The sequence below is a fragment of the Elephas maximus genome, chromosome 21 (assembly GCF_024166365.1).
Source record: "Elephas maximus indicus isolate mEleMax1 chromosome 21, mEleMax1 primary haplotype, whole genome shotgun sequence".
Lineage (NCBI taxonomy): Eukaryota > Metazoa > Chordata > Mammalia > Proboscidea > Elephantidae > Elephas > Elephas maximus.
This window is the reverse complement of record NC_064839.1, coordinates 12,210,971-12,228,076: the sequence shown is the minus strand read 5'-3', so window position 1 is coordinate 12,228,076 and position 17,106 is coordinate 12,210,971. Positions and strand designations below refer to the sequence as shown.

General features: G+C 50.5%; 1 protein-coding gene across 5 annotated transcripts in view; it reads right to left on the bottom strand.

Moving 5' to 3' along the window:
• The window catches only part of ZNF536 (zinc finger protein 536), a 351,144-nt gene that overhangs the window by 118,464 nt on the left and 215,574 nt on the right, over positions 1–17,106 (bottom strand). For all 5 annotated transcript variants that reach the window (XM_049863979.1, XM_049863975.1, XM_049863978.1 and 2 more), the window contains one exon: positions 2,790–4,961. In XM_049863979.1, the coding sequence (XP_049719936.1) occupies positions 2,790–4,959 (2,170 nt within the window). In that variant the 5' untranslated portion in view covers positions 4,960–4,961. The remainder of the gene's footprint in view (positions 1–2,789; positions 4,962–17,106) is intronic.

Here is a 17,106-nt window from a genome sequence, read left to right as displayed (position 1 = left end):
GAAACAGCCAGGCCGTTCCCAATCCTCCTTTGCAGAGAATTACATCAGATAACAAAGGACGTGTCTGCCACTCATTGTAAGTCTTCTTCTGGAGAGCCGTTCTAAGAGGCTCTCTGTAAAAAGGTTTTTTATGATGAATTCACAACTACTATCATGTTAAGAGCAGCGATTTATAAAGAAGAATCCATTGGTTAAGATCTGAAAAAATAGTTTCTCAGGCCCTACTGACCCAGTTTTCAACAAAAAAAAAGAATCAAGTGATGCAAATTAAGTTTTGCGACATTGTTATGCAGTCTGAGAAATTTGTAAAACGGTGGTTTGCAGTTATTTCTTAATAGAAGCCTTAATAAGTACTTCTTTCTTTACTTAAGGGCTTAAAGATTTTTCCCCCCCCTTTACCTTGCAGGCTTCTCTCTAACAGGTAATAATCAAATATCTATTGTGCCAAGCTTTTCATTTAAATGCTTATTTTTGTAGCACTTTAGACGAGTTGTACTTGTTTGAAATAAGAGGAAAGACTAACTAGATTTGGTTAAGGGTCCTAATCCCAGGAAAACTGGACTGTCCCGACGTGCAACTGATTTGGGCTGCATGTTGGTCTGCCATCAATTTCCCTACTTAGCCCTAAAATTATGAAAGGGTCTCATTTGAATATGAAGAAAACAAAGGAGTCAACCAGAAATGAAAGCCTCCCTGTTCACAATTGTGAAGTACTTCAGTGAGGCAAATAAAAGTGAGCCCATAACCACAACTCAAATATAATTCTCTTTTGAGTCACAAGCAGGGTTGGTTCTTTCAAGCAAAATGGTTCTCCGCCCCCCCCCCCGCCCCCCGCCATGAGTGTTTAGAGATGTGGAAGCAAGGGAGAGAGGAAGAGTACAAGGCAATCACTGGGCCAGAAGGTGAGGAAGACGGGGCCAACACATCATTAATGAAGCCAAACGTTTGGTGTCGGGATATTCTGCTGAGATCTGTGCATTTCAGCAGGTCTGGGAGAGGGGGGGAAATCTGTCCCTGTTAACTCCACGTCACTCCAGAAACAGGAGAGCCAGGTTGCTCTCTGCTTGCTACCCCTTAAAGGTCTCTGATCTAAAAACAGCGAGGCTGCACCCCCTGGAAGAGAAGACCCCATCATGGGAGCCCAGAAACTAGCCCTTCCGGCAGTGAGAGGCCTGGCACTTTGCTGCCGAGAGCTCCCAAGAGCAGGGAGTGAAGCTTGAGGGCCCTTCCTTCCCTTGTGTCTTAGCGTGTTCCCTGTAGCCGTCGCTCCGTGTAGCAGGACCTCACCCTTCCATGGTACTCAGGTCCCTGGTTGGACTCTTCTCAAGTGTCTCACCAGCAATAAATCGCAAACGAGTCTAGGGGTCCAGAAGTAGACAGCGTTTCATGGGTATTTAAGCAGCAGCATTAAATGCTATCGGAATCTCTGGAATGCGCCGTTCAGATTTACGTGTCTTAACAATTCTTTACTGGTCTGTAATAAGCCAGCAGACTCCCGCTTTATTTTCAGATTAATTTTGTCCTAGAAGAAGGGTATACTGAAGCATGGCAATAACAACAAAACTAAACTGGCATACACTTAATAACTGTAGTAGGGAATTGCCTCCAATGCTAAAATATCCATTGAAACTGTGAAGAAAAAACTGTGAAGGAGGGAAAAAGGAGAGAGCGAGAGAAGAAAAAACTTAAAAAAAAAAAAAAAATGACCCTCAGCAGTCTGCTGCCACATCTTTAACAGTGGGCAAGGCAGTGCCTTGAGGTGCCTCAAACTGTCTTTCATTTCCCAGACTTAATGGCTGATTGCAGAAATCAATGTTGCCATTAGTAACAGGGTATTTGTTATGGCATGATTTCCTCTGTTGTTAGGCTGCAGAATGATTACAGTATTAGCGAGGTGCTTTCTTTACAAAAGGCTAGAGATATAACTTTCAATTTACTATCCATTAGTAAGGGGCCTTGGAAATATGGACAGAGGCAACACCTTACCTGCTGTTAGGTAGTGATTTTAACTTAGCCATCTTAGGCTACTGTTTTTTTTTTTTTTTTTCCCCCATACTGGGCCAGGAAGCTTCAGCATCTCACAGACATTCTGATGACAGATTTTTCTGCTTAGCTATTTTAGACCCCAGAGCTGTATTACCCGTGGAACACAGTACGATTTCAGGCAGGCAGCCGCGCATCTGTGTTTCAAACCTCTGTGCTTTCCTAAACCGTCAGAGGGAAGTGCCATGGTTCTCCAGGTAAGACGGGCCGACAGGTGGGCCACGTTGTCATTTTGGAAGGGGAGAGAAGGTAGGCTTGGTGTAAGGAAGGAGCCTGGGGTGCCCAGGTGAGAGAATTATACGAATACACTTCTAAGGAGAGATGGCAGGGTGTCAACTTGCATACTCACACCATGGATGGAGGCCAAAGCCAGCCCAGGCTCCAGAGAGGAGCAGTGGCAGGTGGGGTCGGGGCATGACATGGGCTGTGCAATGCAGTGGATTTGCAGTTAATGACCGATTGGAAAAAGAGCGCCCAGCCATCTCCACCACAGGCAGGAGGGTCAACTCACTTCCCTTGTAGCCATTGTTCAAGAGAAGACCAAGAGTTTAAACGACAGCCTTGCCTGTGTGAGGACAGCCCAACCCACCCATCACACTCCATCCAACCACGCGACCTCAGCTCGGGCTCTGAAGAGCAGCCGGGCCCCTCCGCAGCCGAGGCCGAGCGCGGCACCGGCCAGCCCCAAGGGCCTACCCGAGAGCGCCCGTTGCCCAGGGGCGCCGCCATCTTGCCCGCCGGCCTACCTGAGGAGGACGGCGAGGAGGGGTGCGGGCTGTCCTCCTGGGCGCTCCCGGTCTGGGAGAGGCCGCCGCCGAGCCCGCTCTCCTCGGTGACGTTGGAGGAGCCGGGCGTGGTGGAGCGGCTCACCGACTGGGACTCCTGGTCGCTGCCGGAGCCACGCCTCTCGTCCAGGCAGGCGTGCAGCCCGTCCTCGTCGCCCTTGCGGTCCCGCCTGTGGACCCGGGAGTGCACGACCACCTGGTGGTAGGTGCGGAACACCCGGCCGCAGTCGGGGCACTCGGTGGGCTTCTCCTTCATGTTGCCGTGACCCTGCAGGTTGTAATCGAGCGCCTGGTTCAGCCCGTGTGACAAAAAATCCCGACTGCCTTCCAAGGGGTCGAGCTTACTCGGCAGGTCTCTCGGATTGGCCACTTTAGTGCCGTGTACCAGATCAGCAGGCATTTTCTGTCTGGAGCCATCTGCTCCCACTACCACGTACTCCCGCTTCTCCTTATCGAACATCACCCCGGCGCTGGCCAAAGTGTCTTCGTGGTTGCGCTGTAGCTGCTGCTCTTTAGACAAGAAGCCATGCTCCATGGCCATGCCCCTGGCCATGAGCTGCCAAGCCTGGTAGCTGTTCACCGGGTCCATCTCTGCCGCTTTGGCCGCCGCCTGTAGCCGCTCGATGCAGCTGGACTTCAGCGGTGGCACCAGGTTGAGGCAGCCCAGGAGGGAGTGCTTGTCCCCCTCGGGGACGCCGTGGGCCATGCTGGAGATGGGAGACAGCAGCTTCCCCAGGACCTCCTTCTCCTTCGTGGGCAGCTCGCCTTTGCCGTAGAGCTGGCTGGGCTCGCTCAGGCTTGCCTTGTCTGGGGCCACGAAGCCGCTCTGCAGGCAGGAGAGGTACCTGGAATACAGGTTGGCGTGGGCGTCCTGTGACATGCCGCCCACCGGCACGGGCACCTCGGGGTCGCCGGGGGACTTGTTCTTCACCGACAGCTTGTTGAGGTGCACCTTCATGTGGTTCTTCAGGAACCAGGGCTCTTTGAAGCGCCGGCCGCAGATCTGGCAGCAGTGCTCGAAGGAGTCTTTGTGCTTCCGCATGTGGCCCTTGAGGAACCAGGCCTGGCTGAAAACCTGGCCGCACACCTCGCAGCGGAACTCGTTGGCTGCCTGCTCCCCGCCGCCGTTGGGGCCCTGGCCCTGGGCCGACTCGGCAGTGATGTGGGCCTTCTCCACGTGGCTGATCAGCTCCTCCTCCTGCGAGGCGGCGAAGTCGCACAGCGTGCACTTGTAGGGTTTGTGCAGGATGCGGATGTGACGGTCCAGCTCCTCCCGCTTCTTGAACTTGCCCTTGCAGAAGGTGCAGCGGAAGCCCGCCGCCGGGGCCACCGCGTCTTCCTGCACGCTGGCCGGCTTGGGCGAGGGCACGGGGTGGGCAACGTCGGGCAGGCTGTGGTTGGCGGGCAGGGCCAGGTTGCAGGCGGCCAGTGGGGCCTGCTGGGCGTGCGGCGGGGGCTTCAGGTCTGGCCGGGGCTGCAGCAGGCTGCCCTTCATCTGCTTGTCCCGGAGGATAGCCCTCTCCTCCAGCTCGTGCAGCAGACGGTTCTCCTCGCGCACCCGCCCGCGCCCCTTGCCCAGGTTGCCCAGCTTGTGGGTGCGCAGGTGGATCTTCAGGTTCCCCTTCTGAGCCGCCCGGTGGTCGCAGTAGGGGCACTTGAAGGGCTTCTCGCCGGTGTGAGTACGCATGTGCAGGGACAGGATGCTGTTGAAGCGGAAGCGCTTGCCGCAGAGGGGACAGGGGTACTTGCGGTTTTTGCGGGCATCGTCCTCGATGTCGCTCATCTGGGACATGATACCCAGGTTCTGCCCGTTGAGGAACTGCTGCAGGTCCACCCGCCCGTTGAGGCTGGTGTCCACCTCCCGGCCGAGCTGGTTGGCCAGGAGTGCCATCTGACTGCCCATGGGCTGGCCGCTCATCGGCACGTGGGCCTTCTCGTCCAGGGACGCAGGGGTCTTCTCCTCCGGGTTGGACCGCGCATGCAGCTCCGGGAAGGCATGGCTCAGCTGTGAGGTGATCTGGTGCAACTTCTGACTCATGGCATACTGGCCGTTGAGGACCGGGCCGCTCAGGTGGGGCTCAGTTTCCGGCGCCGCCGAGGACACTCCAAGGCACAGACTTGCTTCTTCCATCCCTGAAAGTAAAGACAGAGTTCAGATGTGTGCCTGGCACCGGGTGGCAATGAATCAACAGCATCAGCTGGCGGGAAATTTGCATTTCATGCCTTACCTACACATAAAAATGCTAAGGAATTATAGTCAAAAAACAATAATAAAAAAAAATGAATTATTAAATGCCAATTATGCAATATGGCATTGCTCCTCCAACTTGTTTTGGGGAGAGATAGTCTTCCTTGTATTTTCTATTTACAGACTGCAATTATTCATTTGCATTTAAATTATTAATGTTTTACCACTTCCAACACCTAATAACAAATCAAGGGTCTACGTGTTTAACTTTTCTCCCCTCTGCCCCTTTTGTGGCACCTGTACCTGTTGGTTCAATCCAAAAGTTTGCCTTTGAGCAAAATGGCTTTCACTGCAAGACCAAACCAACTCTCCCTTGGAACTTTTGTTTCCATTTACAATATTCAATACATTCGCCAGTCTGAGATGAAAGAGATCATTTTATGATGTGGCCAGAAAAAGAAAGGAAAAAAAAAAAAAAAAAAAAACCAATGGCATGATATTTACTGGTACATAATAAAACAAGATAATGTTTTGGGAAAAAATAAAGGACAGGACAGGCTTTAGAACAATAAAAGGGATTTTGCTTTAGTCAACAAAAAGTGCAGTAATATCTCATTAAGCTGATTAGTATGCTGCTTAGAAACAGTACTAGGTGCTGTAACACATGATTATAATCATAAAAATCCTTCAGTGTTTGCAAGGAAGCATTAACGAGGTATATTAAATTTTAAGGAGACTGCGAGCAGCGGCTTTGCAAACCTCTGAGATTAAGATTTAACCCTTCTGTTACGAAACACTGTTATTTTGTCATTTGGTAACTGTGCCCATCAAGAGAAGTATGAATTATCTCATGACGGAATCTTAATTGATTGTTGAGACTGTGTGGATTGGATGGAGGTAAAAATTTCACACCTACCATGGTCTCTCCCTGTCCTTCAACCGGCAAGAGAGCTGAGGCAGGGACTTTGATTGGGCTTAAAGAGATCTTTTATAGAACTAGATAAAAACCAATTAAAATCCGGGGACGATGCCATAGGAAGTCTCACCAAGTTTGAGTGTTTTTAATAACTTTCCCAATATACAGTAATGAGTACAAATTGTACCTGCAGTATGTGTTTTGCAGAAAATGAGAACTCAGAGCTGTTTGTTAAATACTACCACTCAAAGCTGGCCTGCGTAATTGTCTTTAATGGTCCTTCTTGCCCCTTCTCCAGCCATGCAGAGAAGAGAAATCCAGATCACTCAGGGGTGGGGGAGAGGAGGGCCCCTTCCACCTCAGAACGTGTGGGAGCTGTACTTTGAAAGACAATGAGCCCCTGTCTCCCGTCCTTCTACTTCCAGACCTGCCTTCTGCCTGAAGGAGTCCAAATGTGTTTCCTGCCATTGGAATGGGTTTTGCACATCCATCCTCTTTTTATCCCAATGTTGAAATGTGTTGGCCAGCCAGGTGGTCCAGGAGCAGCACTCAGCCCCAGCCAGGACTGATTCCTGGGCCTGTGGGGACAGAGCTCAACTGTGGAGGAAGTACATTCAGCCCTGGCAGGGACTGGGGCTGTGGTCTGCAGGGCCTCCCACCAGGCCAACTATGCCTGGCATGGATGGTCTCCAGTGGGAGTCCTGCTTCCCTGGCAAGAGGAAAGGGGCTGCGATTCCACCTTGCAGGGGAGAGGAAGGAAAGCAACACAGATGTTTGTTTCCAGGAGGCAGAGGGGCTACATGGGCGGTGCAGGTAACTGTCCACCCTTGAATGTCCATGTTCACACACACACACACACACACACAGAGGCACATGCTCTCCTGCAGTAAAAGAAGCTTCCATTTTGCCATCTTTCCTTATTGTTTCAGGTGTCAGTCTGCATTAACCAAAAAAAAAGGAAGAAGAAGCCCATTTTGAAGACTGGTCAGAAAGTAGTGATTTCTCACAGAGATTCTCACATTCATTCAACAGATTTGCTGAGTTCCCACTGTGTGCCTGACCCTGTCCTTGGCACTGAAGGCCCACAGTGGACAAGACTGGACAGCCCAGCATTCTCCCACCCACCACCCTGCAGGGAGTAGCTGAAGAAGCAGGACCACTCAGGCTGGGATGATGGCTCCCAGGGCCCTGACCACGGCCCTTTCTCCACCTTCCTAGCCCTGTTCAGCTGTGCTGGCTCCTCTCCTGAGCAAACAGGGGGCATGACCCTGAAGCCACATGGGAGTGCTCAGAATTCCACCCAATAGCTCTGTGGAAGTTTGGAAAGTCCAGAGCCAACGTGGTTGGCCCACTTCCAACAACTGCCCAATTGGCCAGCTCAGAAGACATGAGTCCAGGAAGATGGGCTATTTTCAGGTTGCCGCTGATGAGCTGACGCAAATTCAGCAGAGGGAGAGGAGGCAGAATGTGCAATGCAGCAAGACTACAAATCAGGTTGGATGAGGGGGCATCGAGTTGAAGACCATCCTTCCAGGCACCCCCTCCTCCCCGTTCATGCTGAACCAGTAATGCTCAGCTTGTCAGATAATGAACACGGTGAGTTTTCAAGTTCAGTCTGACTACAGAATTTTCTTTATTCTGTTCAAATAATTTTTTTTCTCAGAATCGACAAAGCTTCTTAAACCCTTTTAAGTAACTGGTCGTCAGATGCCATCACTGAGACCCCCAGCTGAAGAGAGATAGAATGTGCTAGAATATGCTACCCCAGCTCTTCAGAGTTGGCTCCTTCCTATCATTCAGGTCTCAGCTCAGAGATCGCCTTCTCTGACCACCCCATCTGAAGTCAACACTCCCTATTCCCCTTCTACCTCGTCACCTTATTTTCTTCTTCATAGCACTTACCACTGTGGCAAAGCTTGTTGTTCACCCTTTTCTGTGAGGGTAGCGATTGTGTCTGCCTTGGTCACAGATGAGGTCCCTGGGCCTGGAGCAGTGCTGGCTCCTTGTAGGGTCAGTATGTACCGACTGAATAGAGGAATCACTGTACAGACTCCTACACTGTAAACACAGCGCAAAAGCAACATCCAGCCACATAGAACTACCCTCACTCCAAACTCATGTGGCCCGAGCTCGGCTTTTGGACAAGTCTTAAAGCATTCACAATTAGAATTTATCAAGAGTTAGAAGGGTCTTTGGCTACCACCCAGACCTGGAGACCCAGAAGCCACCAAATGAAAGCTACCCCCACCACCAGGTCCCTCATCCTATGTGCCCGTGGAGACCATCCCAGGCTTAGGCCACTGCTGATAGCTCAGCTGATGGACTAGGAGGCAGAGGGAGAGCAATAATCTCCTTCAGAACTCAACTGCTCATCACGGGGTCCCTGTGAGACGTCAGGGTTTCAGGGGTGCTGGTCAGCTGCCAGGAGAAACCCTGGGGATTGCAGGCCTCTGCCCCTCTAGGCATGGGTGTCAGTAGAGTCAGTGGGGGAAAAGCTTGGGCAGAGCCTCCTATGAAGCAGGACCACACCAGATGAGCATCACGGAGCCTCTATGCCCCAACATTCCAGGATTCCACCTCCAGGTGCAGCCACAGCCACTGCGATGGAACAGTCATAACCAGTGCCTGCTCCTGACTCAGAGGAAGAAGAGAGAGTGAGTTCCTGGAAAGAGCATGGAGTAATTGGTGTGCTGTCCCCGGGCCAAAGCAGTTGAGGCAGGACGAACTGGCCTCGGGCCCAGCCTGGGACTCGCAAAACCTGGTTGGCCCCAATTTCTCCAGCCTTGACACTTCCCCATCCAGAATTCATTTACCCCTTAACTCAGCTATTCGGTAAATATTGGCCAGGAGCCTTCTATGTACCTGCCCTCAAGAGCATCTGAGTCTCAGGGGACTGTCCCAGCAAGGCCACAAATAACAGGGAAGCAAAGAAAAAGTACCTGAGAGGCTGAATCCAAAGTTCAGAGAAGCAAGAAACCACGTGCAGCTGCTGCATAGAGAACTGTGTGTGTACGTGTGTGTGCACCTGTGTGTGTGCACGTGTATGTGTACACTACGCACGTCTGTGTTGAACGAGGAGTGGAGATTCCCTAACTGGTAGCACTCTAGAAACATATCCAAATGCATACATTGGGAAACCAAGGGACAGAATCCTACTGTGAAAGGATGGGGTCCAGCTTCTGCCTTAAGTGCTTGCGGGGCCTGGGCCGGAGGAGGTGAGCTCCCTGCAGAGAACCTGGCATTCTTATGGAAGGTGTTATTACTACTTTCACCCAGGCCTCCAGGGAGCAAGCACGGGAGAATGGCTTCCCTCTGGGTCCCCCACAGTGAATGCCTATCCATGTCCCTGAAGGGGACACTTGCCAAACCAGGGCCTACCTGTCACAGCCGCCCCCGACCCCATGTGCTGACAAACAGGGCAGATATGCACCTCCACACACAGGGCATGCCCGCATGGTGACAATCCCCGGGGAACACTTTTGCTGACATGCCCAGACCTTTCTTCACTCAGCAGCAAAGCTTATAGCAGGCACCTGCAGGGCACCTGGCTCTGGACTCAGCACCCCATTCTCCAGGAGCTCAAGGGCCCACATCTAACAGTTAGGAACCAGCAGAAGGCATGCAGGGCCTTTTGAGTAACCTGTACAACCACTCACCTAGATAGAAAACCACTTAGCACAATTAAAAGCAAGGAAACAAACTACTCAACTGCTGAAAACAGCTTGCTGTAGATCCCACGGCCCCAGCTTGAAGCATAAAAGGGAGACGATGGTTGACAGATGGAAGGAACCCATGAATACGTAATATACCTGACTGTGGAAAGGCAGCCGAATGCCCTTACTGAAGGTGGACAGCGGACGTCCACAGGAAATGCTGTGTCTGGTACATCCTCACTCAGACATGGAAACGCTCCTACATTCCATCCCAGTCCTGGCCCTCCCCTGAGCACCAAGGTCACCGTGAGGTACTGCTGGCACCCAACAGGACAGTGAAGCTTGGTGATGAGCCAGCTTGGGCCTGAGTCTTGGCTGCATGTCATTCCTCAGCACGGTGTAAAAATAACTGGGCCCCACCTCTGACCACAAGAAGGGGCCCTCAGGGAAAAGCTTCTGAGTGCCAGAGGTTTTCTTCCTGAGCTGTGCAATTCCACATTTCATGATGAGGGAGGGCAGTCCCAGCATCTCCCAGCCACCAGTGGGTGAACAGATTATCTCAGCACACCGTCGCAGGTACAGTGAGCCGTCCAGGCGCCTTGGAGGGTGCTAATGGTTATTTCGATTTTGCATTTCTGCCTTCAAGACTATTTCCTGTGACATCAATGACAAAAGTGTTCACTTAACTCTTCCGGTAGAGAACCTAATTGTATCTTTCACTGGAAATGAAATTTAAAACTATGAGGACACCAGAAATGCCAGCTGTTACGAGTCTAAATAAATTTTACACAAAAACACAGTTTCATTTTGCCAGCATGGGGACAAAAAAAAAGATAATCCTATGAACAGTCCAAAAAGTATAGATCTTGCCAGTAAGTTACGTGAAAGAGCTTTATCCTTATACCACGAAAAAGAATAGCTGGGAAATAAAATGACTTTTGAAATAACAATTTCAACCAGATTTTTTAAAAATCGAATATTACTGTCTAGCTCAGCACAACTAAATATTCCCTTTTGTATGAAGACTGTGGCTGAAAGTGCTGCTGTCTCAGAAACCTCTCAGGACCCCTCAACTCTCAGTTGCGGGGCCAAAGGGAGGGACTTGGGCTCACACCAAGGAAAGGCTCCAAATATCATTGAGGACTTCACACAAAATATTGTTGAAACATGCAGTTGACCACAGGAAAACCCCTTTCCAGGGGGCTCAAAAGAGGAAAACCCTTGGTCCTCCTCCATGCACCCCCTTCCTTTCTTATACCTAGGGGAAGCAGAATTCAAGACAACTTCACCTAAGATGCAATGGCTTTTTATTAAATACTCATTTTTTTTCCCATTGTTGTAGCTTAAGCTGTTTAACTAAGGTTGTTATAAGCATAACACACTCCTGAAATACGGAACACCAGACTACTGAACCTTTTCAGGGTCATTAAACAGCTGTAAACATTATTACAAAAATAAACCAGAGATTTCATGCTTACATTTTGGCCTAGAGCTTGCTATGCTGAGCAAGTGCATTTTTTTCATCTCTTACAATCAACGCTGGTGACATTTGGGCATCCAAACAAATTACATCACCAGCATTACTGAGGTGGGCAGGGTCCTGAGTGGTTAACTTGCCAGATGATCAATGGTTAAGTGGAAGGGCAGCACAGTTGACCCGTTCCATTTTGACTGATGTGTAGACAATGCTGTGAGACAGGGCCAGAAATAGTTAAACCCTCGTTGAATTTATTAATGAAAACGTTATATTCAAATCTGGCTGTGGAGTATGCTGACCATGTAGCCAGGAGAGTCAAGTTGGAGAGTATGGTGAAACTCCCAAATTTCGCCTTGTGCATGGAATGTTGGCCAACATCAAGGCCCTCGCTGCCTCCAGTGATGAGCGAGACTCAACTGGGCTGGCTTAGAGCACGGTTTCAGGCAGTCCAAGCAGCTTCTGTATTGGCGGGATAAAAGTTGGCAGAATCGAAAAAGGAAAAGAGGAATAAAAATGTCATCTCCTTGGAGACTTTGGCTGACTTCAAAATTTTCAAGGCCAAAAAGGTCTTTCCAACCATGTTGGCTTTTAAATCTGGGTTGAAACTGCACATCAGATGGAAAAGGCTAAACCTCCACAGAGGTTTCTTCTGGTCATCTCAGAGTAGAGAAGACTTCTGGTATGAGTCCCCAAGTCACTGCCCACATTATGCAAAGCCAGAAATAGGTGCTGGCAATGGAATTAAAACAAGCTCACCAGGGAAGAATGAAGACGAATTAAGACACAAGGGAAAGATTAGTCCAAAGGACTAATGGTCCACATCTGCCACAGCCTCCACCAGACTGAGTCCAGTACAACTAGATGGTGCCCGACTACCACCACTGACTGCTCTGACAGGATCACAGTTGAAAGTCCCAGACAGGGCTGGAGAAAAATGTAGAACAAAATTCTAACTCAAAAAGAAAGACCAAACTTGCTGGCCTGACAGAGACTGGAGAAACCCTGAGAGTATGGCCACCAGACACCCTTTCAGCTCACTAATGAGGTCACTCCTGAGGTTCACCCTTGAGCCAAAGATTGAACAGGCCCATGGAACAAAACGAGACTAAAGGGGCACACCAGCTCTGGGGCAGGAGGGAACAGGAAAGCTGGTAATAGGGAGCCCAGGGTTGGGAAGGGAGAGTGTTGACATGTCATGGGGTTGTTAACCAATGTCATACAACAACATGTGTACTAAGTGCTTGGTGATAAATTAGCTTATTCTGTAAACCTTCATCTAAAGTTCAATAAAAAACATAAATGAAAAAGAGAAAAAAAAAAAAAAAAACAAGCTCACATGGGATGGGGATCAAGACCATGCACTTGCCAAGCAGGGTAAGTTCTCAATAAAAAAATAACAATCACCATCATCACCTTCACCATCACCAACATCTTCTTCATCATCACCATCTTCATCAGCAAACACATTCTCATCGCCATCTTATTCCTCATAGACGTCATCTTCCTCATCATCATCGTGTCATCATGGGCCAACACTGTGCTAGGTACCTTACAATTCTGATCTCATTTTGGCCTCACACAGCCTACTTGGTAAGCACTATTAGTATTTCCAGAGCCCTGGTGGCACAGTGCTTAAGCAATTGGCTACTAAGTAAAACGTTGGTAGTTCAAACCCACCAGCCTCTCCTTGGGAGGAAGATGTGGCAGTCTGCTTCTCTAAAGATTACAGCCTTAGAAATGTGATGGGGCAGTTCTACTCTGTCCTACAGGGTTGCTATGAGTTGGAATCAACTAGACGGTGATTTTTTTAGTTATTATTTTGGTTTTTTTAGTTATTATTATTTTCATACTAATAAGGAAACTGGGGCTCAGAAAGACTAAGTCACACAAGCGTTCCTAACTGTGAAGCCCAAAGAAGACATGCTAGTGGGCAGGCTGGCTTTTGATGTCCACGCCATGTTGGATACTGACAGCCAGTTGCCAGCTCCTTCATCTGCAAAGTGAGTGGAGACAAGAAAGCCCGAGCCATGGGCAAGTTCAAGGAGACAAGGAGCAGGAGGCCTCACAAACACATGTGCCTGGAAGTGGGAAGATGCAATACGTTTCCCAGAGGACCTCAAGGGCTGGTGTGAGCAGGGTGGGAGTGTGGGGCACTGCGAATCTGGACACATGGCAAGTCTGTTTCTCAAAGGGTCACACAAAACTTTAGTTACAGACTTTTCTGTTTTCTTAGTCTCTATAAGGGTGGGTTATTTCCCCGATGAGCCTGGACCAATGGGAGGAGAATAATATTTAAAGCCCCATTCACGTGCACCCAAGGTACAGCTCTTTCCCTGGTATCTGTGTCATTATAGGCCACTCAGTCACCTGTCAGAGCCTCAGTTTCTTGATCTCTAAAATGGACTGATACTAATTGCCCTACTCACATCACAGGGTTTTAAGAAAAGCAAATGGGATCGTGGAAGATGAAATATGGCTCTTGAGCTGTAAAAGCCCTTCATGTGCCATTACCTTCCTCCAGCGCAGACCAGGGCATTTAACATAGCTTTCTAGATCCAGGAAGGACCTTAGCCTGATAGAATAAATGAAAAGAGCTGAAGGGCAGATTTGAGGCGCCAAAAACCCAAAAACCAAACCTGTTGCCATTGAGTCGATTCCGACTCATAGCAAACCTATAGGACAGAGTAGAACTGACCCATAGGGTTCCCAAGGAGCAGCTGGTGGATTCAAACCACCGACCTTTTGGTTAGCAGCTGAGCTCTGAACCACCACACCACCAACGCATGTAAAAGCAGTTAATAAAAGCCCACTCGCTGCCAACTTTATTGGTGTGTCTGCAAGCTGGGACTCATATCATTTAAACACATTCTGAAATGTGCCCGTGTGGCGGGACGTGATGGAGATCTAGAGATCTACGAGCAAGACCAAGTGCTTGCCTTTGAAAGCCAGCCCAGAAAGGGGGAGATACGCAGACCCACAAAGGCAATACAACAGGGTCAAGTGAGCCGTGGAGGCTGGGGGCAGTGGGGTAGGCAGACAGCAGGAAGAAGGAAAGGGGAGCCATGGAGATAAGGACTGGGAAGAGGCCAGCCTCGACTGAGCTCTGAGCAGGTAGAGAGAGGAGGGAGGCACAGGGAACAGGCAGAACAGCATGTGCAAAATGTGGACCAGGCATGGAATGTCCTGGGTAGAAGAGGGGAGATGGGGCTGAAGCAGCCGGCTGGGTGCAGATCCAAGGACTGCCCCTGCCAATCCAAGGAGTATGGCGTTTGTATTTGGGGCAAAAGAAGGGCTCAGAAAGCACATAGTAACCTGTGTGCCTTACACTTAAAATACACGCCTCACACCGCCTGTGGGAGCCACATTACTACTTCAGGCAAGTTGCTAGATTCTGAGTACAAGGCCATCCAGGTGTCCTGCAGGGCTGCCACACAGGCAGCCACTCTGCCACTGGGCTGGTGGGTCACTTCTCCCCCAAAATGTAGATGAGAGTAGCTTGAAAACCGACAACTCCCTCTGCCTAATGTGGGTCAGAGAAGATGGAGAAAAACAAAGGGTGAGAACAAACTCCTGAACCACAAAGCAAATATCTGGGAGCCAAATTCTCCTGGTGGTGAGGGCCTGGGCATGAGTGAGAAGGAGGTGCTCAGTTTGGAAAAAGTCACTGGTCCCCCACCCGCTTTGTAACAGTGCAGACAGCGAAGGAGGACAGCTCTCCAAATCCCTTGGCAACCCATCCCTGTCTTTCCCTATGTGCCAGCTCACATCCATCCTCTAGATTCCATCCTGCTTTCACCTGCTCCAGGAAGCCTTCTGGGACTTTCCCCAGGCTTCAGAAACCCATGGAGTCTCCCTGGATCTCTTAGCACACTGCTCACAGCACGTCCTGAGACTTCGGGAGCTCACGCCTTCCTCTGCTCCCGTGCCCAGGCTACCTTGGGGGTGGGGGTCGGGGGGAGAGTCTCATCAGCTCTGTGTCTGCAGCTCCTGAGGATGCAGCCCCGCCAAAAGCTGGCTTCCCAGGTCTGGGGGTGAAGCAGTGCGTGAGCACAGTGTGGGGGAGCGGCTGTGGCCCAGAGCAGCGACATCACAAGGAGAGAGGGTATTTTGTGAGTAAAGACCCAGCCCTCTCCCCCAGAATCCAGATGGTAAAGTGGTGCTTCCATTTCTCCCAGACTGGACGATTAATTTTCTGTAATTGATTTATCTGAACTTGGTCCACCCGATCAGGGAAAGCAACAAAAATCACATCTATATATATATACATAAGCTTTTAATGACCGACCCACCTTTAAAATGATATAGCGAGACTGAAAAAGATACCAGCAGTTGTCAGGAAGTGTATTGATCATTTCTCTCTCCTCGGCTGCTTCTCTATCTTTTTAAGCAGATTTCGTCGTGGCAGGAAGTTATGTATTTAATCCCCTATTAACCCTGCTCGGCTCCCTGCTCCAACCCAGCAACTGCAGGATGTCAGCCTCCCACGCAGCCTTGCTCTAGAACAAGAGTAGCGCCCCGCGCCCCCAGGACGCCCCAGTGTCCCCTTCCTCCCGGAGGGCAGCAGACACCAGGAGCAGGAGCCAAGCTCCGCTTCACCGTCCATTCACCCTGACGAAAGCCACCTGAATCTGAGCACTCCTGGACCGTGATAACATGGTGAGTAGTTTCGTTTCATTTCACAGGGGCCTCAGATTTGATTCGGTGCAAAACTAAATATCATGCAAACTGCACGTATGCAAGAATGATCCAAGGGGCCCGATTTTGAAATATTCATCGAAGGTGACCCAGGGAGAGTCTGTTCACAGGGGCATGTGTGGACAACCTGAGCCCAGATACGCACCATCCCACAGCACACAAACTCACAACTGAGCCGAATCACCAGGCACACCAGCAGACACTCACTGCCTGCAAGTACTGGGAGGAGGCACCAGGTGGGGCCTCCCCAGGGCTAGGGCCTTGGTGCTTTCTGGCCCTTGGGGTCCCCAGTCAAGCATCTCTCACTACCTCTTAGGTCGCCAGGCTGGGCTCACCTTTGCTTGGCCAGACTCCTGAGATAGGAGGGAAGACGGGCCTGTGAGCCCCCAATCCAGACCCACGGCAGGAACACCTGCTGGTGGGGTCAGGGCTGCATGCTGGCCAAGATTGCAGATACGGGGCTGCTGGGAGCTGCTACCTGGGCAGTGGGTGTCACTGCCACAGCAGATGGACTCCAGGGATGGTGGCCAGATCAGGAATGAAGGCGGGAAGACCAGCTTCCGAGTTTGCATGTGCTCAGAGAGAAGAGAACCCTCTGCCTCATCTCCTTTAAACTTGTTGGGAAAGGACCCCCCTTCCTCAGGGATTCAGGGTTGGGGGAGTCTGCTGTAGCCCTTCTGTGCATGTTACCCCTCCTGACTGCAACACTCTCCCTCCATCACTGCTTGCTCCCCATGCGCTGCCATCTGGCTGGCTGCTATTCTTTCCCCAGGTGACAGAGTCAATGCTACCTCGTCCAGGAAGTCTTTCTTAGTTCCCCAGGTCCAGGACAGGAGCCCTCTTATCTCTCTCCACAGGGCCCTGCCCTCGTTCCCTCACAGAGGCTTTCCTACTAGGTTGAATTGCTTTGTACACTTGTCTGAAAGCTCCATGAAGGCAGGGACTGTGGCCATGTGCTTCACAGGGGTGGCCCCAACACCTGGCACAAAGCCAGGTACAGAGGAGGCACTCAGCACATATTTGCTGGATGAGTGAATACAGGACCAAGCCAATGGATAAATGACTGAATGAGTGAATGAATGAATGAACAAGCAGACTAAGCAACAAAGGCTGCAGGCCTCTAGCACAGCATCTATCCTTGGAGAGAAGGGCGCATGGTGGTGGCCAGGGTGGGAAGACTGAGGCTCCAAGCCCGTCCTGGACCCCCACGGCAGACCCTGCTCTCTGCTCCTCAAAGTTCAAACCAGGTGAGAAGTTTGGTCCACAGAGACTTATCATAAATACCATCCCATCGCAGCAGCTCTTCCAGTTCTTGCCATTACCCTTTGCATTTCCCATAAAGAGCTAAT